Genomic DNA, 26,492 nt, shown 5'->3' with positions numbered 1-26,492 from the left:
CATAACATTTCAATAGTTAGAAGTTCTTCTAATCCCATGCAAGATATAAGATGTGTGGGCATTTCTATTTTAAGTAATTTCTAGGCCATAATGGATGTCAATGAAGAACAGAAGCAGTAACCACCAGTGTTTGGTTCCATTCCCTTTTAAGCATGTTCTGAAGCCTTCAGACATGTTTGTAGTAGTTTAAGAAGCTATGCCTAAGAGAGTTAGTTTAGATTTATTGAAATTTATGATATAACTGTGCATAGAATCAGGCTTTCGGTATTTCCACCTTTCAATAAGACACCACCAGGGTCTCAGCAAGAGTGTTTCCATAGCCTACTCTGTGGTGTTAGTTGGAGCTGCCCTCTCTGCTACATGCGCTGTCCTGCCTTCCCTTTCTGTGTTGGCAGTAGAACTTCAGCACTTGCAGTTTGTGCTGCTTTTCCTAGAGGTGGTCCTAACCTAGTGCGGTGGCAGTACAGCTTGCTGTCCTGGCACAAGAAGAGGGATGAGGCCTGGAAAAGTCAGTCAGTTTCATGATAGATTCACAGCATTGAAATATAGATTCCTGTGCCTGGTTTTCCTTGTATTTATTTGTGAAATTGCAAACTTCTTGGGCACAGAAGAACCTACACTCCTTTTCCCCGTGCCTCTAAGGAAACTAGATGGAGTGTTTTCACACTTTGAGCAGAAATATGAAAATAAGATGACAGTGTGTGATTGTAGGGTTTTTTTAGGCAATTTGACTTGTGAGCATTTGGTAGGAGAACAGTTGATATGGAACTTTGCTAATATACCGTATATTTGTAATTTGGAAATTCTTGTTGCTCATTCTTCAAAAAGTTCTGTATGCTGAAAGTGTCAACAAATTTCAGGGGTGAAATTAATCTTGCTAACATTGATTTAGCAATGTATTTGGAAGTGGGCTTAAGCTCAAAGTGCTACAGTTTTACTTTATGAGGTGTGTTACAGAGTATTTTGTGATGAGAAATATTTGCTATGGAACTGCATTTCACTAGTATTTCTTTCAATTACCATCTTTTTCTCTTTAAAAGATTTTTCTGCAGTTAATATTCTATTTCTATATTAAAATAAATGTTTATGTATTTTTTCAATAGCTCACAGGAGTCCTAGATGACTGTTTATGTGACATAGAAAGCATCGATGACTTCAATACTTTCAAGATCTTTCCCAAAATACAGAAACTGCAAGAACGTGATTACTTCAGATATTACAAGGTACACTTAGAATGGTATTTTTCTGAATAATTTAAATAAAATGCAGAAAATATAGCAAGAATTGCATATCAAGTCAACTTGCCAGTGTTAAGCTGCCTATTAGAAGCCCACAGCTTTTTAATTTGGTTGAAGCAGGTTTTTAGTCCCTGACAGTTATGTTGGTAATAAGTCTTGTTTGCTGTGTTCATCCTGGAGTCAGTGACAGTAAATTATGACTGGTTTCATTCAATTGATAAGTCGTAATTTTAAAGATAGTGTCTTTGCAAAAGGCACTGGAAAAGGATCATATTTTAGCATTTTATGACAGCATGAAGTGCTTATCTGCTAAGAAATGTGTGTAATTTGAAATGGAAATATTGGCATGATTTACTTTTCTAATAAGTTACTGTCTTGTTTCTGATTTTAGTGTTTGTTATTATTTTGAAAAATAGGTAAAACTGTTCCTTTTTCAAGTAGTATGTAATATCACTTTTTATTACTTGAAGCATTTTTTGTCTGTATTACTATCTGATGTGCAAATGAAGATTTGAAGCCTGATACTTCCGTTTTCAGATATGCTTAACCTGAAAGTGAAGTTGCATTTTGACTGAGCTAATCAGGTGGCTGCCTGCCACTGGAAAAGAGAGCTCACACTCCCCTAGAGCAGCATCCTGCCCCTTTGATACTTTTACCTCTCAGTTAGAGCAATGCATCTCTTTAACCTGGTAGATATTTAGTTAGGGTGTTTCCATTTGTCATTTGGCAGGGAGTTTTGTTGGTAAAGTTTTGTTGATTTTGTTGGGGTTTTTTTGTTGGTTTTGGGGTTTTTTCTCCTCAGGATATAAGAAGTCATCTGGCCGATCTGGAATCGGACAAATATTAAACTCAGGCAAGATGGGGGTTATGAGTGAGCAGAAGGAGAAGAAAGCACTAGAGTCTAACTTTCTACCTTGAGCAAGCAGTGTAATGTACATTCAACTGCACCTTGAATCTCCTGCTACATGATATAGTTCTAAATTCACTTTTCAGGAGAAACAGGATGTGTGCAACTTCACTACTAATACATCACATAGCAGTGGTAATGAGATTCTCCAGAGGCAACAGAAAGATAGAAAACAAAGTACATGAGGATGAGGAGCAACAGGTATATGAGACTTCATACAACAGTAACTTCATCTTGCAAATTTAGAGCTAATGTTCATTTCAACAGCAGTTCTGCAGATCATGCTCTAAAGGAGTGTTGCAGTCCTGCCTCATCTTTTCTACTGATCTTTGTAATAGATGAGCGGTTCCAAGGGTCTGTCTGTGTGCAGCCCACCCAGCACACTTCACTTAGTACTTCCAGTGGTGGCAGGGAAGAATTCGTGTTGAACGAACAAACTAAGTCAGTCAGAACATTCTTCACCCTTTCCTGTTTCAATAAGCAACGGCTCATTTGATATCCCTGTGCAGAATGATGGAAGTTCTTTTAAGCACATAAATGGATGTGGAAATTGTGAAGGTAGGTGTTGTGGTTTAGGAATAGTACTCTCCACCAAACCACGCACCGCTCACTCTTGTTCCCCTGTTTTCTTCTCCCTCTCCGTGCTAAGTCATGATGGAGGCAAGTATTGGAGACACAAAAGGTGAAGATCATGAGTTGAGATAAGAACAGTTTTCTGGAAACAGCAGTGAGATAAGAAAATGAACAGTAATAGCAACAGTACTAATGACAGAGGGCATAGGAAAAGAAGTGATTCACACAGAGCTGAAAACAATAATAGACAATATCAGACGACTCCTGCTGCCACATTTTCTCCACTGGAAAGAACCCCTTCTCCCTGTTCCCTGCCCCTGGCAATGATGTGTGGTGGTATAGAATATCTCAAACCTTAATACTGAATGGATGAAGTAGTTTTTATTTAAAGGCCAGAAAAAACTTCATGAAGTCTTGCAGAAGTTGTGCTAGGTGGTTTCTAAATAGTAGAACACTTGCCAATGAAGGAAATAAACTTTTTTGTCTCCAATTTTATACATCAAAACACACCAACTGTGGAAACCTCATGATCAAGAATGTCTTTTAATTTGTGAAAGGACTGAATAATACTGTGAGTGATAATAATGAAATACAATACCTCATGCCCTGAAGATGATTGGATGTTCCATGTAGACAGCACATGATTGGTTTGATGAAAGTACAAGTGCTATACAACCTCAGTTTGTGTGTGTACTGCTTTTCAGTGCTCTTCAGTCATTCTTGGACTAGTACATCTTGATTCCCATGTGTTCTTTCTGAATTATTCTGCAGTTTAGGCAGCACGTTATTTTTTTATTTTATTTACAGCATTCCTCTGTGCAAAAACAGTGACTGCCTAGTTACTTATACCTTCCTCAGTGTGTAAGCATTTTTTTATTGTGAGAGTTTGCTTTGAAGAAGGCTGTAATTTAAATGTTTTAGCTGATCTTTTATGATAGAAATTGGTGGGAGGTGAAAGTTTTATATGATGGGCCTTACTGTGAAGGTGATGTGGAATGTAAAACTATTTCGTGCTTTATTTGAAAAGAAATGAATGAACAAGTACAAAACATAATTTTGCATTATTTTTTTCTAGAAATGATGTTTGTGTGTTGAGTAGAGGAAATGAGGGGAGGCAACCTAAAATCTCTGCTTTTATTGTATCTGGGCTTGCAAGGTTTGAGCTGTAATGAGAAGATATTTGTCATCACTTCTAAGAAGTTGTACCATCTGCTAGATGTCTTGTCGGGGGTTTTTTGACTGAGGAATATCCTTAACATTTAAAAATAATAATCTGTTTTTAGTTTGATTTTGAAATCTAAAACCATCCAAGCACTTACTTCAATCAGTAAATTTCAATTCCAATTTAATAGTGAGAGATTTAATTTCTGCTTTAATATATTATGTGTTTGTGTTCATTCACTGGAGACCATTATCATTAACAGTTTTACTGCACAAAGCTTCATCTTATGTAGTTAGAGAAACTAATTAAAAGAATTTAAAGGATTTCCTGATACTGAGAGCTTTTTTTCTACAGTTGCCTTATGTCAGTGTGAACTATAAACTTCTGGTTTTGTATGTTTAGGTCAACCTGAAGAGACCATGCCCATTTTGGGCTGACGATGGCCATTGTTCTATCAAAGATTGTCATGTAGAGCCTTGTCCTGAGGTATGGATTGAATAATATGTAATAGAAAAAGGGGTTTTGGCAAAAAATTTGCTAAATTGCAGTGGTTAGTACTATAGTACTAGCTAATGATACAAGCACTACTAGCAATACTTTCTAGTGAGAACTTAAGTTTAAGTGAAAGTGACAAATTTCTTTTCTATGCCAAAAGTCTAAATACAACCAAAATATTTTAAGGTCTTAGTCATTTTATGGAGAAAGCAGATAGCTTCAAGAGTTAATCTCTTCTAGACTCTAGCGCGGTTTTGCATATAACATGTTGATAAGGCAAAGGAGCAAGTTAATTTTTCAAAAAACAAGTTTGCTTTGACCTCTATAGGAATGATACCTAATTTGTAGTTTTTAATCAAGTATTTCTATGAGCAGTGTAAAAGCTGTGATTTATTTTTTGTTTCTAGAGCAAAATACCTGTGGGAATTAAGGCTGGGAGCTCTAATAAAGTAAGTACTCCTTAATTTTTGAAGTTCTTTCTGTTTTGTTTTTTTAATCCTAAATTTATAACAGCTATGTGACTTTTTAGTATAAACCTTCAGTGTTCGCATACTGACGAAATAGTTAAGTGATCAATTCCTGTATGTGGCTTTACCTTTTTGCCTTTGTGTATAGTAGTGTTTCTGACATAGCTGGTACTGTTGTGTCATTTTGAGTCTGTCATTGCTGGAGAGCTGCTGCAGACTCAATCAATGAATGACAAGGGACAGCAGTGCATGACCACAGAATGCCTGATGCAGAATTGTTGCTTCATTTCTGAGTACAGGCCACCTTTTAAAAAGCTACAGGCTAAGATGCACAGAGGCAGTAGAAGCATAATCTTTTTTAACAATCATAAGTAATCACAACATCTCATATTAAAAGAACCCAAATGATACATGGAGTTCGGCTGTGCCTTATTTTCAAGAGGTCATTAGTCCAGAGATTATTTGGTCATTAGTCTAAAGACAGTTGGGCCAAAGTGGCCAGTGCAAACTTAAGCAGTCAGTCTGTGCTGTTGGCTTTTGCTTGCATCTCTCCAAGCCATCCTTTCTAAATCACCAAGTGATCTTAGCAAAGCTAAAAAGTCAAGAGGCCTAGGAAAAGAGGTCAGAGCAGAAGGACTACCCACAAATCCCACACATCTGAAACACAGTGCCCAAGAATGAGGATTTTAGCAGTTGATGAGTTAATGGTGCCCAAATGAGAGATCTTCCTGTTGAGTGCCTTGACTGTGTTGTAGACACTTACCTCTTGCTTAACTATCGTATCTCCATCCTCCCCAGTGCTTTCTACCTCACAGGGCAGACTGGGTGTAGTTCACCAGATCATTAAGGACTTATGAGCAGGAGTGTTTGCATTAGGTTTAGATCTCATGCCAAGAAACGTTATCAGAGATAGCTGAGATGAATACTTTGTTGTGAATTGATGACTTGTGTGCTGCTGTCTGGAAAAGAGCAGGCAAATCTGTCCAAGCTTTAGCTCAAGAGGAAGAAGTCTTGTTTCTTTTGCACATACATTGTTAACTCACTCTGAAGTAAAGACTACCTCTTCATTTAAAGGTTCCTGGTATTCTGTGAAGAAAAGTCTTTCTCACTGACATGACCTAAATGTCAGTTGTTTGCCGTTCCAGCACAAGCAGCAGTAGTTTTTCTGAAAAGCTGACACTATCTCTGGGCAGCAGATCTTGTGTTTTAGCTGAGTAATGTGTTGCCAGTTCTCTTTTTCATTGACTCTTTTATCTTCCAAGCTTGATTGTAGAGAAAATGACTCCTGGAATGCCATAATGCCTCCTAAAGAGAGGGACTGTAAGACTTTAAAAACTGTTTCACTAAGGGTTCTTTCTGAATTTGAGCTTCCTGATTGATTAATCTTGAGAGCCATAAATAAGGTGTTAAATAGTAACCAAAGAGTATGCTGTTCTTTGGATACTTCACATGAGCATATCAAATTGGATTTAGGAAGTGAAAAAATGGATGCCTTTTGCTTTCACCGCAATAAAGAAGGTCGGATAGATTCTTTGGGAAGCTGTCATTTGCTGTATGTTCACTACAGTGGTTTCCTTTGAGTTGCCTTGCAGGTTGTTGAAACCAGCTACAGTACTGAAAGTTAGACAATTCTGTACCTTTAATCTGTAGTAGAAGGCATTAATATGTGCTGATTTTCTGGGTGAAATTTGTCCTCAGAATGGACATGAATCTTACCTATGCCATTTTCTTCTTATGGTTCAGTTAAATGATCTTTTGTAGAGCCAATTAAAAATTTACAATCTCATTTAATATCCCTTTTAAGGAAATATCAAATTCATTTTAGTATGAATGTTTTGTTTCAAGGACTGTGCAAGTACTGTGCTATTAGCCTGTGCTAATTTCCCATTTGGGAAGTCTTACACCTTATGGCTTATCTGTAAAGTACTGGATTTTAAAAAAGGGTGTTTTTTTCCCTGAGAACACGTGCATGTCCAGTTTCTGTCTTTCATCTGATAGTGTCGGTGTTGGAAAGCTGAAAATAACCAAAGGCATCTTTTTAATAATGACACTTACAATCTCTTGAATGGATATACTCACAGTAGAATCCTGTGGAGAGGTTTTCTGTGGCTTCTGTCCAGTTTTCCATTGCCTTTCTCTCCTAATGTAGAGGAGCTTGTAAACTTCTAGCTTTATTTAGGTTTTTGTGGGGGATTTTTTTGTTTGCTGAGCAATGAAGAAAACAGTTCTTTTGAATGCTCATCTAGCTGCAAAGACCAAGGTTACACTTGTAAAGCTTCCCCACAGGAGTGCAGTTAGCAATAGAGGATGTCTTTTTCATTCTTGACACCACCATAAGCCTTTTGAAATAGTGCTGTAGAGGCACCCAGTAATTTCCTTTTCTACAGTTCTGTTGCATTTGAGTGCTGAATGCATATTTTGTGGCTAGACATTAAAGCTGTATTAATCTTTAAAGCAAAGGACAGGATACAGTAACTCCAGGGTACAACATTCAACTTCGTAATTTACTTCCTGCCCTTCTTTTCTGGTTTTTTTCCAGTAACTGGCCTTAGGAGATCCTGGTTGGCAAGAACAGATATTTTGTCTTGATCTTGTCAGGGGTCACAGAGCACTGATCCAGCTACTCTTGCTATTAAACACTGGAGAATAGGAAAGACTGGAAACATGTTTTGAAACCTGAATGTTCATTTTGTTAGAAACTTTAAATTTAGGATTCTAATCTTGGCAGTAACCTTTTTTCACTTCAGGGTAGGGATTGGTTTGCAACTCTAGACATGCAGAATGTTTGCTTCAGCATCTCCGTATGTTATTTCATCAGCAGTATGTGTTTCAGTCTAGGTTAAGGCCATTCCTTGTTCCCATTTTTCCTTTTAACATCCATACAATCCTGAAGAATGCCTGCCAAATACAAGAAAATTGAGTGAGAAATTCTTTCTGGAGTAAGCATATATGGGCAAGGTCCCTAACAAGATTTAAATTGTTTGTTTTTTCTAATCTCCTTTGTGTCTTATGTCTTCTGCTGTTTTTCCTCGTGTTGGTCCAGGCAAATGCATTTTTAAAAAGCAAATAATTTTGCTTACTCATCTGAACAGTTATAATTAAATTTATTTTCTTTTAGTGATACGTATTGTGGTGGTACTTTGCCTCTGGCATCTTGACCACAAAACTGTCCACAGAAATAAATTGCTCTTTCTTTTAAAATCTATAATTTATTTGTTTTAATAATTGACCTGAGGTTTAGTCTGGAAAAATACACATACCCCCCCCACCAATCAAAAAAACCCCAAAAGGAGGAAATTGAGTTTATCTTTTAAGACAGCATTGTTACTACCTTTTATTTTCCTAAATGTAGAAGAACTTTCTGAGCTTTAAGCTCACAGACTTAAATTCCCTGCTTACATAACCATATTATTATAGAATAGTGGAATATAATCTTTAATTCTTCAAATGTTTTCCTTAGACGTGTTCCAAAAGTAAGCATTTTAGTGGATTACTTTTTAAAAAATTCTTCAGAATCAAAGTTCAGCTTATACATTTCCATTTTGTCTTTAAAATAAGCAAAATTTGCGTTCAGCTGAAAAAGCTTGTCTTCCAGACCCATGCACATCTGAAGTGGGCTGATGAGCTGGATTAAAGGAAACATGAGGAGAAAATGGCCAAAAATAATAAATATACCTACTAAAATGAAATTAAACTTGGCATATGATTATACTTGCAAAAAAAAATGGTAAATAAGTATCTGAAATACTCCATGTAGGGGGTTTCATAACAAAATAACTCAATTTAATCAAAAGGCAAAACAAAATTTTGACATCTTTAGCTGAATTCCCTGTAGCAGTTAAATTCAGAGTGAAATCAGCCTGATTAACTTAACTGAAAAAAAAATCAAAGTAAGAAATGTTCCAGAACCACAGACTGCTTCTAGAATTAGAGGATTTTCCCTAATACTAGGGAACTCACTGCTAAACTCAGAAAGACCTTTCACAACACCTGTTCTTGAGGATTTCAGTAATTCATTTGCATATTAAATATGACTTTTTTTTACAGTATTCAAAAGCAGCAAATAATTCCAAAGAATTGGAAGACTGTGAGCAAGCTAACAAGCTGGGAGCGGTTAACAGTACCTTAAGGTATGCTGTGATTTACATCAACAGTACAAAAATAGTAAGAAAGGAACATTTTTTTTCCTCTGTCTGATGTGGTGGTTTTTGTTCTTCATACTTCCCATTAGAAAGTAAATGGGAAATTATGCAAGAACATCTGAAAGTAAAGGTATTAAATGATAAGTAGACTTTTTTTGTTGTTTAAAGTATGCTTTGATACTACTTAAAAGAGGTGTCCCACTTTGAGAGAGTTTTGTCCCACTGTTGCACTGATGTGCCTATTTGTGATCATTCAGTTAACCAGATCAGGGAGTTGAATTACTTTTGTTGTTGGTAAAGTTGTTTTTAACTTGGATCAATTCTGTGATCTTGCTTATGGCATGGCACTGTCAAGGTTGGGTGGGAGGAGTTCTTCAGGATGGTGCTACCTCTAGGTACAGAAGTCTGTGGAACAGCATCTAGAAAACATAGCACTCTGGTGGATTCCTCACTTTTGAAAAGCAGAAATAGAAAAATCAATTTTTCACTGTTAATGGTGGGATATGGTGTCTTTGCCCACAAATTTCAGCAGTTCTACCTGGTAAAGATTTTGAAACTCTTTCTTGTGCCATGAAAAAATGACAGTTTCTGCCAGGTGTGTGGTGTTTTAGGGGAAGTAAGAAATTATTAATTCTGTTCCATTTCTGTAAGGCAAAAGAATGTGACCATGGAGAGCTAGAGAAAATGTCTTTATGGAAGTAGGATAGATAATTAAAGTTGGAAGAGGGCAGGTAATGGATCCTGCAAGTGGGGGACGAGTTTGTGCTTTGCAGGAAAACCTCCATGTTCCCTATCTAGCAGTGCATTATCCTCTTGGTTTTGAGTTGTTTTCCTTTATAAGTTGTATTTCTTGTGGTTATCAAATCTTGCCTCTTGGTAATTACCAGAGAATTTCCTCACCTAATGCCAAGTATGTCTCCTATTGTGATTTGGCAGAAGGTTAGAGGTTTGTCTTGTAGAATTGCCTCTGTTTGTTGCGTTGAGCTGGTGCTAATTTGATCTAACAGAATAGGTTGTTTTTGTTATTTCAAGGCACTTCCCTGCACCCTGGAGCAAGTTCCCAATCTGAACTTTGCTTACATTTTGCTGTCAGTAGTGTGGCATCAGCAGTTCTGTGCTGCACAGTCACAGAAGGAAGGTTTTGGCACTGTTTGTGTTTCATAGTGTGGGAGCTTCAAACTATTTGTCTCTCTAGTACAGTGCACCTTTGAAAATGCTAGAGTGAGTGGAATAACATTGTTAAAATGGCTTAGGACAAATCATATTCATAGAGTACTTTAGCTTAGAAGAGGGATTTAGGCATCTAGTCTCCCAGAAAAAATAAGGCACTAACAATTGTAGCTTTCATTGAAAGTACAGGTTATGAAAATAGGGTGATTCCTTCCTCCCCCACCCTCAAAGTGACAGCTGCTAAAGTAGTACTTTGAAATGTGTTAAAAATGTACTATGAACATATTTTTCCATGATATTACTGAAGAAGAGAAGCCACTGCAGTTTGTTCAAATAATGGTAAAATCTTTGTCTCAACATCAAGTTGACTTTTGAAAGTATTGCAGTTGATGCCTGCTTGAATCACATTGTAGTTAATAAGGAGTAGCTCCATATATTCTCAAGTTTCAGATATACTGACTCAGAATCCACTTCCAAGCTATATGTAGGTTATATTTCTTTCAGAAGCTCTTATTGACATTGTTTATTAAAAATTTTAAAATCAATTTTTTTTTCCCCCTCAGTAACCAAAGTAAGGAGGCTTTCATTGACTGGGCAAGATACGATGATTCACAGGATCATTTTTGTGAACTTGATGGTAAAATGTTTAAGCTTTTTCATAGTGTTTGTTTTATTTGCTGTCTCACAAAAAATGCAAAAGATCTTGTTTTCTGTACAAATAGCCATTTTTAAGAAGTTTTACTTTTGTTCCAAGTGACAGAAATGTGATAGCTCATATCATACACACCAAGTGCAAATTTTTGCAATTTTACAAGGAGTGTTTGGTAACCTACACAGTGCACATTTACTGTTACCTCCTTTTAGTATATTGAACAGGAGATATTTATGTAAATAAAAAAGATGCTAAATGGGAGAGGGCTAACACTTTTTTAAAAAGCTTCTCACAAAAAAATTGCATCTAGCACAAATATAAGTCAAATGGCTTGTCTGTCTTGCAACTGGTTGTTTCTTACTACTATATTGTTTTGTTGCTATTTTACTATGCTTGGATTGAGTTTGTTCCTCTTCCAGCCCTGCTATTTCCAAATGATTTCTGCATCCTCATTTGAAAGGACTTTCTTATTGGTAAAACATTAGGATACTAGATTGTGTCTTTCCTCTCCTTCACGTGTGTGAGTCTTTTTATTTGTTTGTAAGAATCAAAGTTCAAAGGAGTGTTTTTCAGATAAGCGTGGAAATTGCCATCTTCAGGATTGACAACTGAAGTCCTTTTTAACAAATACCTTAGAAAGCTTCCTATGCAAGGAATATTTAGGGCATAATGCTAGATGTTTTCATTTACCTTTAGGCTTGTGTTTGGTGTCATCTGAGAGTAGCAGCTGCAGTGGACTTAGCAGTGGACTTCTCTTTCAGCACTTCTGCTGTGTCTGATCTGAACGCTTTCTATATGAGCTGTTTCTGTAACAGCTGATGAGCATTACTGTACATCTGAACTGTTATGTAGAATTATCTGCTGCTGTCTCTACTATCTTCAAGTTGTCTACATGCACGTTTTAGTAATAATGAGCTGTGAAAGGTATAGTTGAGGAGCATTTATTTTAGAAATAATACTAACTTAAGTAGTTCCCGATTCTACCTCCGTCTCTCCTTATATCATGCCCCGCTGAAGGAGGCTGTCCCCAGCTGTGTTCTTCCAGTGTGGTTTTTTTTTGCACTGGCTCTGGTGTGCATCTTTCTGCATGGTAAGCTGATTAGGTTTACCTAAATAGCGGTAAAGTAAGTGTCCATCTCCCTGCCACCTCCCACGCTGTTGTGATGAACTGGCTTGTCGGGTGAGTTTGTCATCTAGGGCAGGGAGAGTAAGATAAAATAACTACTGGGAGTCATGGGGAGGAAGCAGAAACCCTTGCTCTCTTCTCCTCTCTTCCTGTTTGGCTTAATCATAAACTAGATAAGAGAATTGATCCAGCTGAAAAAACTTACTAACATGGGTCACCTTTCCATCTTTCTGTTCCATGGCTCCGCAGTGAACATAGACTCAGTCATATGTAGATAACAAGAAGAAAAATGGACCCTGAAGTGATCAGGGAGTGTAGGAACTGCTTAGGTTAGCCACACTGTCAAATAAATAAGTAAAGCTGTAATTTGACTTTCTCTCATTTGGCACTCATTGTTGTGTGTCTTGTATCAGTGTCCTTTCTTTGTTTTTGCTGCTGCTGCTGAAGCAATGCTTAACTGCTCATGCAGAATAATTTCTTTTTCTAGAGCAGTTTCACTCTCTGTTTCTGTGGGGTTTTTTGATATCTGAGGAAGTACTACGTGGCACTTCTTGGCCTATTCCTGTGACTAACTCTCTGAACTTTCGGCTTGTATTGTATGTGGGGTTTGTTTAAGCATGATTTGGTCCTGACCTAGAATTTCAAAGAGTGCTGAATTCCTCCTGCTTTTTACTAGTTGTAGCTTGAAACAATTTCTGTTTCTACAGTGTTTTTAAGCAGAGGGAGTCCTGTTTCACAATTTCCTTTGGATAAATTATCTGAAATTTGTAGTGAACTTCTGAGATGAGGGTATAGCTTGTTGAAAGGCTACTTAAGTAACATGCTTCCTGTTGTAACCAGGAGATATATTCTGCAATATGCTGAAAGTTTTGTACAGTTAAGCAATGTGATTCAGACTTTTCTGCCAGTATACGAGGGTATTTGGAGAAAAAATTAGTTTAGCTAATAAATTTACACTATGTACCAGCTACAAGATGTAGTACTTTGATCTTGTCTTTATTAAGAACCTACTGTATGCAGTATACCCATTTCATAAAAGCAACCCCCCCAACTAAATACTGCCAGACAAACCCTAAATTTTGAGGCCATTTAAAACAAAACACTGTTTATGTCTTAGCCTAGGATCAGGGAATACAGTGCATGTCAAGTGTTTATGGTAGATTTAAAGAAGCCACATAGATGATCATCAGACATTATAGAAATTAGAAAGACACAGGAGACTTTGGAATAGATTATGTGCTTTTGAGCTTTGTATTTAGTGTGTATATTGCTGCATTTTTACATACATGGTACTTAAAATCCAACTGGAAGACAGAATAGTATTATATGAGACCTCTTGTTTATATTTGGTTCTGTGAGACTGGTTAAATCTTTTCCAATTGATCACTTAGCACATGTAACAAAATGTTTCCTATTTAGATGAGAGATCTCCAGATGCACAGTATGTGGATTTGCTGCTCAATCCAGAACGTTACACTGGATACAAGGGGCCTTCTGCTTGGAGAGTGTGGAACAGCATTTATGAAGAAAACTGCTTCAAGTAATTGGGAGGGAGAGGAAGCCTGTTTTTTATGCTTGTACCTCAGTTTAGCTAAAAACTGATCTTTGTGTTTTCTAACTTATTTTTTAGGCCTCGATCTGTCTATCGTCCTTTAAATCCACTGGCGCCTAGTAGGGGTGGGTCCTGCCTGTTTTATTTTCCAATGCACTTCTTTTAACATAGTGACTGTTGCAGTACAAGGAATACAGATAGCAACATTCAGTCTGTAGGTGTGCTTTCTGCTTTTTTAATTTCTTCTGTAGAGACAGCTGTACATTTTCAATATTTAGACTAAAGCTTGTGATGCTTTTTTACATACATGCCTAATCTTATCCCTATTAACAGGCTCATTAATGTCAATTAAGCTGATATGAAAACTAAATTGTAAGTCTCAAACTGTTTACAAAGTGTCACAGTAGTTTTCCAATTTGAATGCACTTTTGTATTCTTGTTTCTTTTTTCAAAAAGCATTTCATTTAGTCGCTTCAGTTCATACTTATCCTGGAATAATGTGGTTGTACATTTTTCATCCATAGTGTGCAATGTGTTGCAAGTGTACAAATAATTGCATTATTTGAAGGACTGGACACTTACGAAGAATCAGTTATGTGCAAAATTGTTTAAAAAAAGTATTCTAACAGCTTGGGATTTGTTTTCAAATTTAAGTTGAAAGCTATAACCTGGTGTTTCAAATGAATCAGCTTTCCTCTGTCAGTGTGTCTTATTTCCCTTAAAAATTAACTATTAGCCAAGAGATTCAGTTAAAAAATCACTATCCACTAGAAAATCAAGATATCTCAATATTTATAATTACTAAAAGCTGATACACACAAATAAAAAGAATTTTGAGAATTGTTTATTGCAGAGATCATAATTTCAGGAGGGAACACTGAACTGATTGTTGACCAATGCAATCTAAAGACTATGGCTTCTTCACCATTTTTCTGAAGCTAAAGTACAGCTTTCAAGAATATGTGAATCAGCTACTACTAAGATTTGAATTTCTTAGTGACCTTCATTATTACAATGTGTCAAGTCTTGTGTGGTCTTGAGGAGCAAGAATGGAGTGAAGGAAAGTAGCCTATTTTTTATAAATTAAATAAGGTTTCTTGCACTTCTTGAGTGTTTGTATTAAAGTCTGTGTTTCATTACTGCTTTGCTGTGGAAATTTATCTTTTTAATGCTTATGCATTTCTTTTTTTTTTTCCCTCCAAGGAGGAGATGATGGTAAGTAATCTTATTTTCCTTGACCTGCAGAAATGAAGTAAGCATTAGAGAGTTTTGGATTTTGGATTTATTCACTTTACTGTTATCGAATTAGACAGCAGGAAAGTTATGTTTCTGTTATTGAATAAGAGAGCAAGAGAGTTGGTTTATGCAGGTTATTGATCAGAAAATGTTTTTAATGGACTCATACTTTCTTTTGGAGTAAGGGAAAGAGTGGATAAGAACAAAACACAATTCTTTTCTTGGTTCTTATTCTTGAAACAAAGTATGTGTTGTAATAATGTTACTAGTTCTCCCAGAACCACTTTCATACTGATGTCAGATCCCTTAAAAGAAGAGGGACAATTTCTTGTGTATTTTCTTGAATGCCCTTGATTTTGGGAAGATTGGGAGAGAGTGGGGAGAAAGTATTTGACCTGCCTACAGTTAGGCAGGCTTAAAGATTTTTCAGCCAACTGAAAGCTCTCGGGCAAAAGATCTAAGTCTGAAGGAAACCTTTAGGCAGATTAAAGTGAAGGCTGTCAGAGTTGTACTCTGCCATCATGTCTTTCACCAGCAGTGCAAATAATCAAACCTGTGCTTCCATACACTGCTGAATGCCCTGACCAGTAGCTTAGGCATGCTCGGTCTTGTATTTCTCCTCTTCTGTCCCCAAGAGATTTAAACCAACCTCCAAGTTAGCTGCTTCAGTGCCTATTCTCATTTTAATAGCTAGGTTATTTAACTTCATGGTAAATTAGATGGCAGCTGATGTTGTATGCATAGTAATATAAAGATGCTGTAATGTTGAAAATGAATATTCTTCATTTAACTATGTACTTTGTATTTACAGGAGAATCTTTCTACACATGGCTAGAAGGTAAAGGCTCTTGGATGAGTTAATGTAGTGTTATATTCACTAGAAGGAACACTGTAATCCTTTTTTCATCTCCTCAAACATTTTTCATAGTGTAGGCTTTTTCGTAAATTGTGCAGAGCTTTCAAGTGTTGTTCAAATACCTCCTACCTTGAGGGTCTTTAAAAATCTTCTCATTTACTTAGCGCATACTCCTTAAACACTTAAGTGTTTTATCTTTCATAAAGAGGGAATTCACTTCATTGCCAGTTACTTTGAATTTTCTGGTTACTTGAGGCATTTAAGCAGAGGCATTATTACTAGTAATATTGGTAAGCATTATTATTTGGAAACAGCTTTAAAGAACATTAAAGATTTTGGTGGCTCTGTTCCCAGTTTATAATCCAAGTCTGTGCATTTAGAAGGCAAAGCAGTTTTCTTTTTATTCATGTTGAAATGGAAATTATTATTTCAGTAGTAGCAATCAAAATCCCATTTTGGAGGTGTGCAGAAAATTAAGTGAGTCAAATGTACTTACTTTTAAAATTAGTTCATTCTGCCTTTCCTAAGCCTTTACTTGTCTGGTGCTATTGCAGGAAAGCATATAAATTTACATGCCTTTAAAATGTAATGTCTAAGTGAGGACACATGTCACAGGTAGGCTTCACCATCAGCTCTTCCCGCTTCCATTTGTGGAGACTGGAGTGGCAGGAAAGTTGCCCAAATGTATTTTTGAGAGGAACAAACTCTTAAATTTCAAGTGTAGTCTCTAACTTTGGTTCTAATTGGAATTATAAGTAATTTCTGCATATAAATTATATTCTGACATCTCAATGCCACTGTATTTCCATTTATGCTGTAGAAGTCTGTGTTCATCAAGTCATATTTTCCAAGGTTTTGTCCTGTGTATTAAACTCTTCAGTGACTTTGCAGTACAGCTATAAAGAGGTATTTTTGCTGTTTTCCAGTGCTGTAAGATTTTCTGGGCCTTTTGGTGTTTTTCTTTAGGGCCACTCCTCTAATTCAGTGGTAGCTCTAATTGTAATTAAGATGGGTCACAATATATTTCTGATTTCCAGACTGTCAAAATTCAACGTCAATTCAAATTTATTGCTCAAACAGTGTAGGCATCTTATTTTTGTGTGACAAGTTATCTGTGCCAATTGTGCAGAGCCTTATTTGACTCTGTTTGCTAGAACACTAAAATAGCAAGCAAGAAATGTCAAATGTCATTAATAGTATTACTTATATAAAAGAATAGGAGGTAAGCTTTTCCTATGATGGCTATAAGGACTTATTAACAATACTCAAGTGCTGTAATTGTAATTCTTGAAAGTCAACAATGCAGACTTGCATCATTAAAATGTCAGGGTATATTCATTTTAATGAATTATTTCCTGTATTTAGTTTGGTATCTGTTTGTCATTTTTCCTGGACAGGTCTGTGCCTTGAGAAAAGAGTGTTTTATAAACTCATTTCTGGACTCCATGCTAGCATCAACTTGCATCTGTGTGCAAATTATCTTCTTGAAGGTATGTCTAGGTAAAATTGCTGAATGGAATTCTACAATATCTGTAGTATGCATTTTGTTTTTTCTTAAAATTGTTGGGGTTTGCTTAGTTGATTTTATGTTCTAAATGTGTCTCTTTTACTACCCCTGCCCCCCCCTTTTTCTTCCTCTGTGTAGAAACGTGGGGGAAGCCCCGCTGGGGACCAAATGTGAAAGAGTTCACTCGCCGCTTTGACCCTACTGAAACGAAAGGAGAAGGACCAAGGAGGCTGAAGAACTTGTATTTCTTGTATCTGATAGAGCTGCGTGCCTTGTCCAAGGTTGCGCCGTACTTTGAGCGTGCCGTTGTCGACCTTTACACCGGCAACGGCCACGAGGATGCTGAATCTAAAGCTCTCCTATTAGATATCTTCAGGGACACCAAGTAAGGCATGAGGGGTTTTTCATCAGCAGTTTGAAATTTTTAGTTATATTTGGAAGTGAGAACAGGTGGCTCCTTGATAGGATAGGACAGGAAGGAGTGTGGAATGAAGAAATAAAATTTAAGTAATGGGAGAGATCAAGGGGAATTTGTACATTTGATAGGACAGATTAATAGTTTTGAGGTTTGAATATACCAATCTTTAAAAACAAACAAAAAGCACTCAAAAAACCCCAAAAAACTCAACACCCTAAGCTACTTCCTGTGTGTTGTTTTTTCTGATTCTTCAGTATAAGATGCACATGATTTATTTTGAAAAGAAAAGTAGTACATACAGTCTTTTAATGGTCCACTGAGTAATTCAGCTTTTATCACAGACTCAACCTCTGGTAGTTTGGCCATCCCCTCTTCCTTCTATTTATTCCATAATGTTCTTAAGTTCAGTTTCTTTGCTCTCCTTTTTGCTAGTTTTTGTGATTGGTAACGTGTGGTTTCATTGCTGTCCCTTATCGTGGTCTTGCTAGGTAATTGAGATGTAGTCAGGCAATGATCAGTTGGAAGGCAAACATTAAGCCACTTTCAGTATTAATTTGAACAAACTCTGAATAACAGATTTCAAGTTGCAGTGATTGCACAGTAAAACCAATACCACTGAGTATTTTAAGGCCTAATCTGCAAGAACTCTGAAAAATATCTTACACTGATGGCATCAGCTGCTTACCAAGCTTAATTGAACACTGTAGGTTATGCTAGCATTTGTTTTGATTGCATTTTGTCTTTATTAGGTCCTTCCATATGCACTTTGATGAAAAGTCCATGTTTGCTGGAGATAAAAAAGGAGCCAAGTCACTAAAGGTAAAGCTAGTTTTCTGAATGACATCCAAAATACCTGTTTTGGAGTTAGGCTGTGTTACTTTGGAAAGCCCTTCTGCCTACCACAAACACGCTGCTGAGAGTAAGATTTTATCCCTGCCTTTTCTAGAGCTGTATATGAGGCCTTTTAATCAACTTAAAGGTGCTGTCCTGGTCCAAGAAGACTGAAATCTCTGGCTTTGTGCCTTGAGTCTGGCATCAGGACTATGGTGGGGCACATGAGTATTACCAGTAAATGCAGTGGTGCTTATTTTCAAGTAAAGTAACTGTTTCATAATTATCTGGATAAAAAGAACCCACCCAGTCATGTTTGCTTTACAAAATGATGACTTATATAATAGTACACAATATACAGTACAGTCTCATAAATATGATATTTAACATTGGAAAACCTAGTTCCTAGACATGGGAACCTAATGGGAATGCTGTACCTACCCATCAGCTTCTGGTGTTAACATGCCACTGGTGTAAATTGCAATTCCATAGTTGGTAATGAAGTTCTGTTTTAATATTTATTAACACTTACAACACTATTTCAGTAGTGGTTTGGAATGTCATCAGCATTACAAAAAATGCTATTAGAAAAGTGGCAGTGTTTTATCAGCCCACCTAGTGGTTTTTGGACTTTAAAAAATTGGGATCAGCTTGGTTAGTTCTGCACTGTGCTTGCTCCTGCTCTGTCTGAAGTTGCACAGCAACAATCTACCCATAGTTTTGAAAATATCTTTTGTGAATTGTAACTTGTTTGTCAAAAAGATGGTTTGTTCAAAAAGGATTTGAATAATGGAAAAAAAATGGTCAGGGACACAGATACAGTACTTATACCTCAGAAAATTTCTAGAAAGTTGGTAGGAAATCAGTGTATAGAATCCAGGCATTACCCTGCATATTCTGTATTTTTGAGAGATTTTTTTTAAGAATTAACTGTTAGAAGTGGCTTGAAAACCAGATTCTGGATTTACATGGATCTTGGTTGTGGCCTGGCTACATAAAGCAATGGTTTTGTTCAGTTTTGGTTAGAGAATTGATTTTCTAATAGTACTACATTCATTAATGTTCTGTTTTTGCAAAGCTAAGATGTATGTTAGCTTAAGCTTTTTTATTTTGTTTTTAACTGATAGGAAGAATTCAGATTGCATTTCAAGAACATCTCCCGCATAATGGACTGCGTTGGATGTGACAAATGCAGGCTGTGGGGCAAGCTGCAGGTACAGTTTATTTTGTGTAGGTCTGTGTGTTCTGGGAGGGGCAGGTCCCAAGATAAGCATCTATTTCATTCTGGCAGAATACCTCTTACCTTAGCATTCAGGCTTTCTGCACATGGTTGGTCCTTGGTATCCTTACCTATATATTAAAAATAGATGTATGTATAATTTACCATTAAACATTTTAATTTTTTTTCAATTTTTTTATTTTGTTTAGTCAACAGCTGTGTAGCTTACTAAAAGGCAGAGTTTGTGTTCTAAAAGTTACTTTTAAAGCAGATGCTTCATGGTGAGATATTACTAACAGTCAATATCTTACCTGTATTCAGTGATCAGAGGAGCCTTGTAGAATCACTTATGGGAAACCTTCCTTTAAACACAGCACTTTCTTGTTAGGGAATGGAGTGTGATATTTAACTCCACAAACTGAGGTGTAAGAAAAAGAAATAATGCAGATTTTCACAGTTTATGCAGAGGGCAGCAAATGAATGCAAAGTTGCCCAGTAATGCTGGAAGTTGAAAGCCAGTTTCAATTTCTTGGCTCCTACTATTTTTATTTTACTGACAACAGTATTTTAAATCTCAAGACTAATGTTAAGTCCAGACTGAGAAAAGTTATTTTGGAGTGCCTGTTGTACTATACCACTGTATTACATTAAACTTATCAGAGTGCAATTTTCAAAGAGTTTGCAGCATCAAAAATCTGTTGGTCCCTGCTGAATTTCTGGAGTTCTGCTTATCCTGTCCTAGTTAATACTTCTGATCTATTGTTGTTGTTCCTCCTCACTAAGAACTAAAGAAGGCCAAATTTCCTGACCTATAAAATTCCCTTGTAGCCAGCTTCAGCCACTTCTTGTCAAAGCCAGTGGTTGCTTATGTAACTCAACTAAAAGTGAAAATAAGAAAATCTGCTTCTGTTCTATTCCTGCGTAGAAAATAGGGGTTGAAATTGAAGCTGCGTTGTTTGCCACTAGACTTGAAGGTGGAAAAAAGTGCATGTGTTGTGATACCTCATAAAAAACTTAGTTTGATTTCAAAGGGAAAGGGGGGATGTGCTCCTGCAGGAGTTGGGGCATCTATAAGTGAGGGATAGAAGGGACTTGAAGTTGTGTAATGGACGTATTTTCATATGCATAACCAAGAAGAAAAGAGATGAGAAAAGAAGAGATGATGAAGAGCAAGTATACTTGAGGAAACAAATGCAAACCTGGTACACAGTTGCTGTCATGCAATTGTATTAGTGCCCTGGTTTTTGTACAGTTATTTGGGTTGAGGGTCAGTATATAAGAATTGGTACTAAAATTTACCTAGATTAGTGTGTTTTTATTTTTTTATGGTTTTATGAGTACTTGAAGGAATGATTTTACTGATGTTAAAACATTGGACTTTTCTTATAGACTCAAGGCTTAGGAACTGCTCTGAAGATCTTGTTTTCTGAGAAAGAAATACAGAGCCTTCCTGAGAATAGCCCATCAAAAGGTTTTCAGCTCACACGGCAAGAAATAGTTGCTCTTGTAAATGCCTTTGGAAGGTAAAATGTTATAATTTTAATAGTAGAAAAATATAAAACTTCAGTGCCAATACTCAGTTTCTGTGGAAAGAAGGTATTGTACATGTAGCTGTAGGTTTTGAAAGGCTGAATTACTACCAGTAATATTGATAAACTTAATGCCTTCAAACTGAGTATTAGCCTTAGTCTTCATTCTGTGTTTGGATCTAATTCATCCTCCCTGTCTCAAGTCTCATAAATCTGCCTTCTGCAGGATGAAACTTAAGTCTCTTAAATGTAAAAAAAAATAATCAAATTTATCTCCTTCAAATGATGAAACATTTTAACAGCTTTAAAAGAAGTTTACATAGAGCATGCTTTGCTCATTATGTTAGTTCTTCATATCTTGAATACAACAATCTGTTCCTGTTTAAACAATCTATTTAAACAATCTGATAAAAGAATGTAATAAACTTAACTACATGTGGTTAGGGATTTTTAGAAGTTTAATGAAGCTGAGATGATTAAACATTATATATAAACTTTAATCCCTGTCATATATTGTGTTAATATAAAATGGAGAGTCAATAGACCTTTTGAGAACAGAATTGTGTCTGAGGAAAAATCTAAAGGAAAATGAATGTGACAATTTGTACTTCTCTTTTGCTGAATTGGTAACACTTTGATGGTTTTTATTTTACAGGCTTTCCACAAGTATAAAGGAGTTGCAGAATTTTAAAATTTTATTACAACAAACTAGGTAATGAAGGTCTTTGCACAGCCTGATAGTGAAGATCTTTTACATGACTGCATTGAGCAGAAGGAACTGATCCTTACAGGACTCACATGAACTGATAAAAAGTAAAATCAAATCCCAACTTGAATATTTATGTTTCAACTAGGAATGGTTATTAATTAGAAAATATATTTATGAATGGAATATATAGTTTTTAAATGTGTAAATTATGCTGATCTGTTTATTTTTTAAGTTTTCTGCTCACAGTTCTGTTGTACTGAAACTTCATAAATTTTCTTATTTCCTTGTCTTTCTGAGACAGCTGTTTTATATGAAAACAAATGTACCTCCACCCTGACTTGGCCTGTCTGGAAAGGGGGGATCACTTCTTGTGTCTCCCCATTTACTGAGCTTCAGTATATTCTGAGGATATGGTATGTTAGTTCTGACTGTCAAAAGGAAGTGGGGGGGGGAACCTCCAAACAAACAAAGAAAAAAATAACAACAAAAAAAACTAACCACAAAAAAGAAATAAGGCTCTTGCTGAGTTTTAGCTTCTTACTGTAATAATGAACTTACTTAAAAATAGCAAATTTACTGAGCAGAAATTTTTTCATGCTGGGCTTCTTTGCATCATGATGATACCAATTTTTTTACCCTTGTCTTGTGCTTTTCAGCACTTTTTTTTTTTTAATTACTACCTTGTCTCTGATGCAGCAGAGTTGAAAGTGACTTTTCTGTAGCCCCTTGCTGCAGCCCCTTACCTGCATTTACTTGGAGGTAGAGGTCAGGACAGGGGGAGATGGTTAGTGGAGTGCTGCTAGCTGAAAAACCTCAGTCAATCAAATTTCTGTTTACTCCATATTATTTTTCTAGATTGTAATCACAAGTTCAGTTTCCAAAAGTTGTCTTTTTAGTGTCTTAAATGTTAAAATAGCACACTTGGTCTTTGAGCCATGGAAATAAATTTGCTCTTTATGAGTTATGTTTTAGTGCTATGTTAAAAGGTCAGTGTAAAAATAACTTGCTTTTGTAGTCACTTTTAAAAAAGATGCTTTTTAAAATTCATAATCATACTGACATTTAATGCCACATACTCTATCTATGCAAACCCATACTGTATCTTCTTTTAAAGGATATTCAACATAAAAAAACGGGTATGTTAATAACATTACTTTCATAAAATAAGAAATTACTCATGTATCATTGTCCACAAATGTCAGTGATAACTTACCAGTGTCAAAACAGAATTCAGAAACAGCATTACCATTAGTAGCAACCAAATATTGGTTTAAATTTAAAATGAAGTAATAATTTCTTTTAAACCAGCATGTTTAAAAATGAAGTTAGATGTTATGAATGTAGGAAGTGCTGGTGCAGTGTAGATACATCTCTTGTTTTTAAAAACAAGTCTTCACAAAATTAAGTGCTCTTAAACATTTTTCACCCTATTAGATACTGAGTGACCTATTTATATAATTGATTGTAATTGTATTGGCTTCCATACTGTGTTCCTTTACAGCTGAAATTTTCTGAAGGCTGGAATACACTCTGTCCTTTGTTTCCAGACTAGCCTCAAATTTCTACCTGACTGGAAATGAAATAGTCTATTCTGCTGACACTTGGCTTTTATAAAAAATGCTGTTGCTTAAGAAAGTTAAACCCTTTGTGTCAAACTGGGATGGATATGCTAAATGACATTTAAAAGAATAGAAAGTTAAATAAAAAAAACAAACAAAAAAAATCCAAACCACCCTTATGAAGTTTTGGTGATAGTTGCACAAATTGGCAGTGAACTGGTATCCCAGTGGAAGTTTCTGTTTAATCTTATAGGTAATTGGACATGGTGTTAGGGGAAGCTGATGCCAGTTTGGGGATGTCATGTTTTTTCCTAGTAGCCTCTCTGCCTGTGGGCACCTGTGTCTGAGCAAGTCATCACAGGCTTTTGTTTTCTAGTTAGGCAGAAGAGCAGGAGGTTTCTAGGTGGATTCATCTGGCCTCTTCCAAGCTCTGTATTTGCACCCTCAGAGTTTATTTTTCTCTATTAAATTGAAGTGGGAGTCTAGGTAAGTTGCACAGATGTGAACAGTTCTGTTTGGTAGATGAGTTACACAGAGTACCCAAATCTTCTGAGTAATTGTATATATTGAAAGAGTGTAATTTTTAATTGGCTGTTAGTTCTTTGCCTTTTGGATAGACCTGCAAGGGCTAGAACTGTAGCCTCACTTGTGTGAGGAGTGCCCTATAACTGGGATTTATCTGTATTGTTACATATTATAGTGCCTAAAGCTTTAGGCAGGATTTTCTAGTTAAAAAACAAAACTGTATGACTGCATTGCCCCAGGAAGGACCTAAGTCTCAGAAATGTTTCTTCCTTTTTTCCCCTTCCTGTGTGGGGAAAGTGAATTGCTTCCAGCCTCCTCCTGGGGATGCAACTTGCTATTTATTTTTTCTTTTTCCACCTGTGCCTGGCTAAAATCAACAGACACTGAAGCAGAATCATGCACTTGTTCTTGGGACAGGTGAGAGATTCAGGCATGCAGATCCTGGACACCTGGTCCTTGCAGCCCTCGTTGGCACAAGGTAAATACTGTTGGGTAAGGACATAAAGAGATGTGAAGCTTTTCTTCTTTTCCTTTGTGTCACGGGAACACAGGAATGCAACTGAACAGCAAATTGTGTGTGTAAGTTCTGTTGCACCTGAAGGTACATATCTCTTGATGATCAAATATGGAAGGCATTTCACTTCACTGTCATTGTAGAGATAGGACATAAGATTTTTCCTGTAACAAATGTAGTTGAAACAATTTTCCTGTCACCATCTTTTTTACTGTATTTGATGTACATTCTGTGACTATGCTGCCTATGAAGTTTTGCTGTGTGAGTTTGATGACTTAGTTCTTTATATGTTAAATTAAATTTTAAAAATTTACAGCTCTTTTTTTATACTGAAGAACAAGGTTAATTACACCGTCCATGATCTGTAAACTATTTTAAATTCCAGCTCCCTGTTGGAGATCAGCTTGTCAACACTGTCTGCCATTCATTTCAGAGTAGCAGTACATTTTCTTGTACAACTGACACAATGATTGTAATCCCAGAGGTAGTGAGAAGACAAAGACAAAAATGTTTAATTGTTCCCAAGTCATGAAGACTTGTGTGAAATGGTGAAAAAAGACTTGGTGCAAACTACATAGGTAAAAAGTAGGGCACTTGCTGAATAACTAGTTCTTCAATGCCTGAGAAGGTAGGTCAGAATATAAATTTAAAACAATGAAATATAGAGACTTGTGTAAGCTGGAATAATAAGTGTTTTCCTAGTTTTCAGCTGATGATCTGTGCTGTCATTGTATGTGCATGAAATACACTGTGCCACATTTTCTTGAGTTGTGTTTGATGGTTGGGTTGCCTTTATCTGACCTTGCTTTGTGCTTTTCTGGGAAATGACCTGTAATATGTTGTAAATAATCTTGATGCTCATGTTTATAAAGTAGCAATCAGCAATTCATCACTTTACAATTTCTCCATATAGCTATCCTATTAAAATGTAATATTTATTAAAATCAGAATCAATGTTGGAACTGCTTATTGAGATTTAAACACTTCTGAATCTTTGCTATGTTTGAATCTACAAAATGCAAATTAAAGTATTTTCTGCTACACCTTCTTTTTGTGGATGTAATTTTTTGGTGTTTCATTCGAAAATATATTTTTGCTTTTCATTTATCTTTCAATGACACTTGGTAGCTATTACATAAATTCCTTTTGTAATAGTCATGTAAGATTAAAATTATGAGCAGATTTTCACTCTCACTTAAATTTCATTCAAAAGATGAAGGTAACCTGTATATTTCTTGCTGTTGACATTGCACTGTGGTGTGTGTGCACATCAGGAATCCATTGTAGAATTACAGTGTGTTTCTATATGAATATTGCCAAATATAGTCCCTGCTTAAGTCCAATTGTTTTAAGATACAAAAAGGCTTATTTAGGAATTAAGTCTGTTCTGCCCCTTTCTCGGAATATCTTATAAAATCAGTTTTGTGAATTATTTTTGGTTTGTTCATCCAATGGGGGTCTTCATGTTGAAATTATTTCCCTAAAAGGAAAATAATTGTCTTTTTTCTTCCATGTATGCATTTTTAACAAATTATCTTACTGAAAATTTGATAGAGGTATTTCATCCTCAGCTTAGGTGAGTAAGTGCCTGTTACAAGGGTGATGATAAATTAAAATTAAGATCTTACCTCTCACATTGTTGTTCAAATCTCCTGTGTTTTAGAATTTTTAGGTCATTACTATGGTTGGTTACAGTCACTTGCCACTTTTTTTGTGTGCATACTGAGCATAGGGCTGAAGTTTGTTCTAAGTGCAGAATTCTCTTACATTTTTACTGTGCAGCTGTAACTGCTGTGAACAAAATGAAATTTCTGCAGACTTCTCTTGCACTGGGTCTTCAGGCAGTTTTGTACAAACATGATTGTAGAACTCCAAAGGGTTTAATAAAATTTCAGTTCTTCTCCCAACCCAGGGTTACTTCTTTTAATCTGACTGATACTTAATTGGCTTTTTTTCTTCCATGAATATATGTGAAGAATGCAATGTTAGCTTTGGAGGGCAAATAGTTTACTTCTGCTGGAGGCAAGGCTCATGCTTTGGCTTTCCTACAAAGACCCCAAAACCCAAAGATGCTGTGGAAGTCTTGATGTGGGAGTATGGCACTG

At 36.2% G+C, this 26,492-nt stretch overlaps 1 protein-coding gene across 1 annotated transcript in view; it reads left to right on the top strand.

Annotated features, from left to right (window-relative positions):
- Window positions 1-25,430, top strand: part of ERO1B (endoplasmic reticulum oxidoreductase 1 beta) — a 28,965-nt gene extending 3,535 nt beyond the window's left edge. The window contains exons 2-16 of the mRNA XM_030945926.1: window positions 1,104-1,223; window positions 4,283-4,366; window positions 4,783-4,824; window positions 8,890-8,972; window positions 10,718-10,791; window positions 13,352-13,472; window positions 13,563-13,609; window positions 14,688-14,699; window positions 15,532-15,558; window positions 16,974-17,066; window positions 17,222-17,468; window positions 18,251-18,320; window positions 19,460-19,546; window positions 20,941-21,074; window positions 21,736-25,430. Coding sequence (XP_030801786.1) covers window positions 1,104-1,223; window positions 4,283-4,366; window positions 4,783-4,824; window positions 8,890-8,972; window positions 10,718-10,791; window positions 13,352-13,472; window positions 13,563-13,609; window positions 14,688-14,699; window positions 15,532-15,558; window positions 16,974-17,066; window positions 17,222-17,468; window positions 18,251-18,320; window positions 19,460-19,546; window positions 20,941-21,074; window positions 21,736-21,796 — 1,302 coding nt within the window. The 3' untranslated portion in view covers window positions 21,797-25,430. The remainder of the gene's footprint in view (window positions 1-1,103; window positions 1,224-4,282; window positions 4,367-4,782; window positions 4,825-8,889; window positions 8,973-10,717; window positions 10,792-13,351; window positions 13,473-13,562; window positions 13,610-14,687; window positions 14,700-15,531; window positions 15,559-16,973; window positions 17,067-17,221; window positions 17,469-18,250; window positions 18,321-19,459; window positions 19,547-20,940; window positions 21,075-21,735) is intronic.
- Window positions 25,431-26,492: the final 1,062 nt, after the last annotated feature.

This window comes from Camarhynchus parvulus, chromosome 3 (genome assembly GCF_901933205.1).
Source record: "Camarhynchus parvulus chromosome 3, STF_HiC, whole genome shotgun sequence".
Classification (NCBI taxonomy): Eukaryota; Metazoa; Chordata; class Aves; order Passeriformes; family Thraupidae; genus Camarhynchus; species Camarhynchus parvulus.
This window is presented reverse-complemented; position numbering and strand designations above follow the sequence as displayed.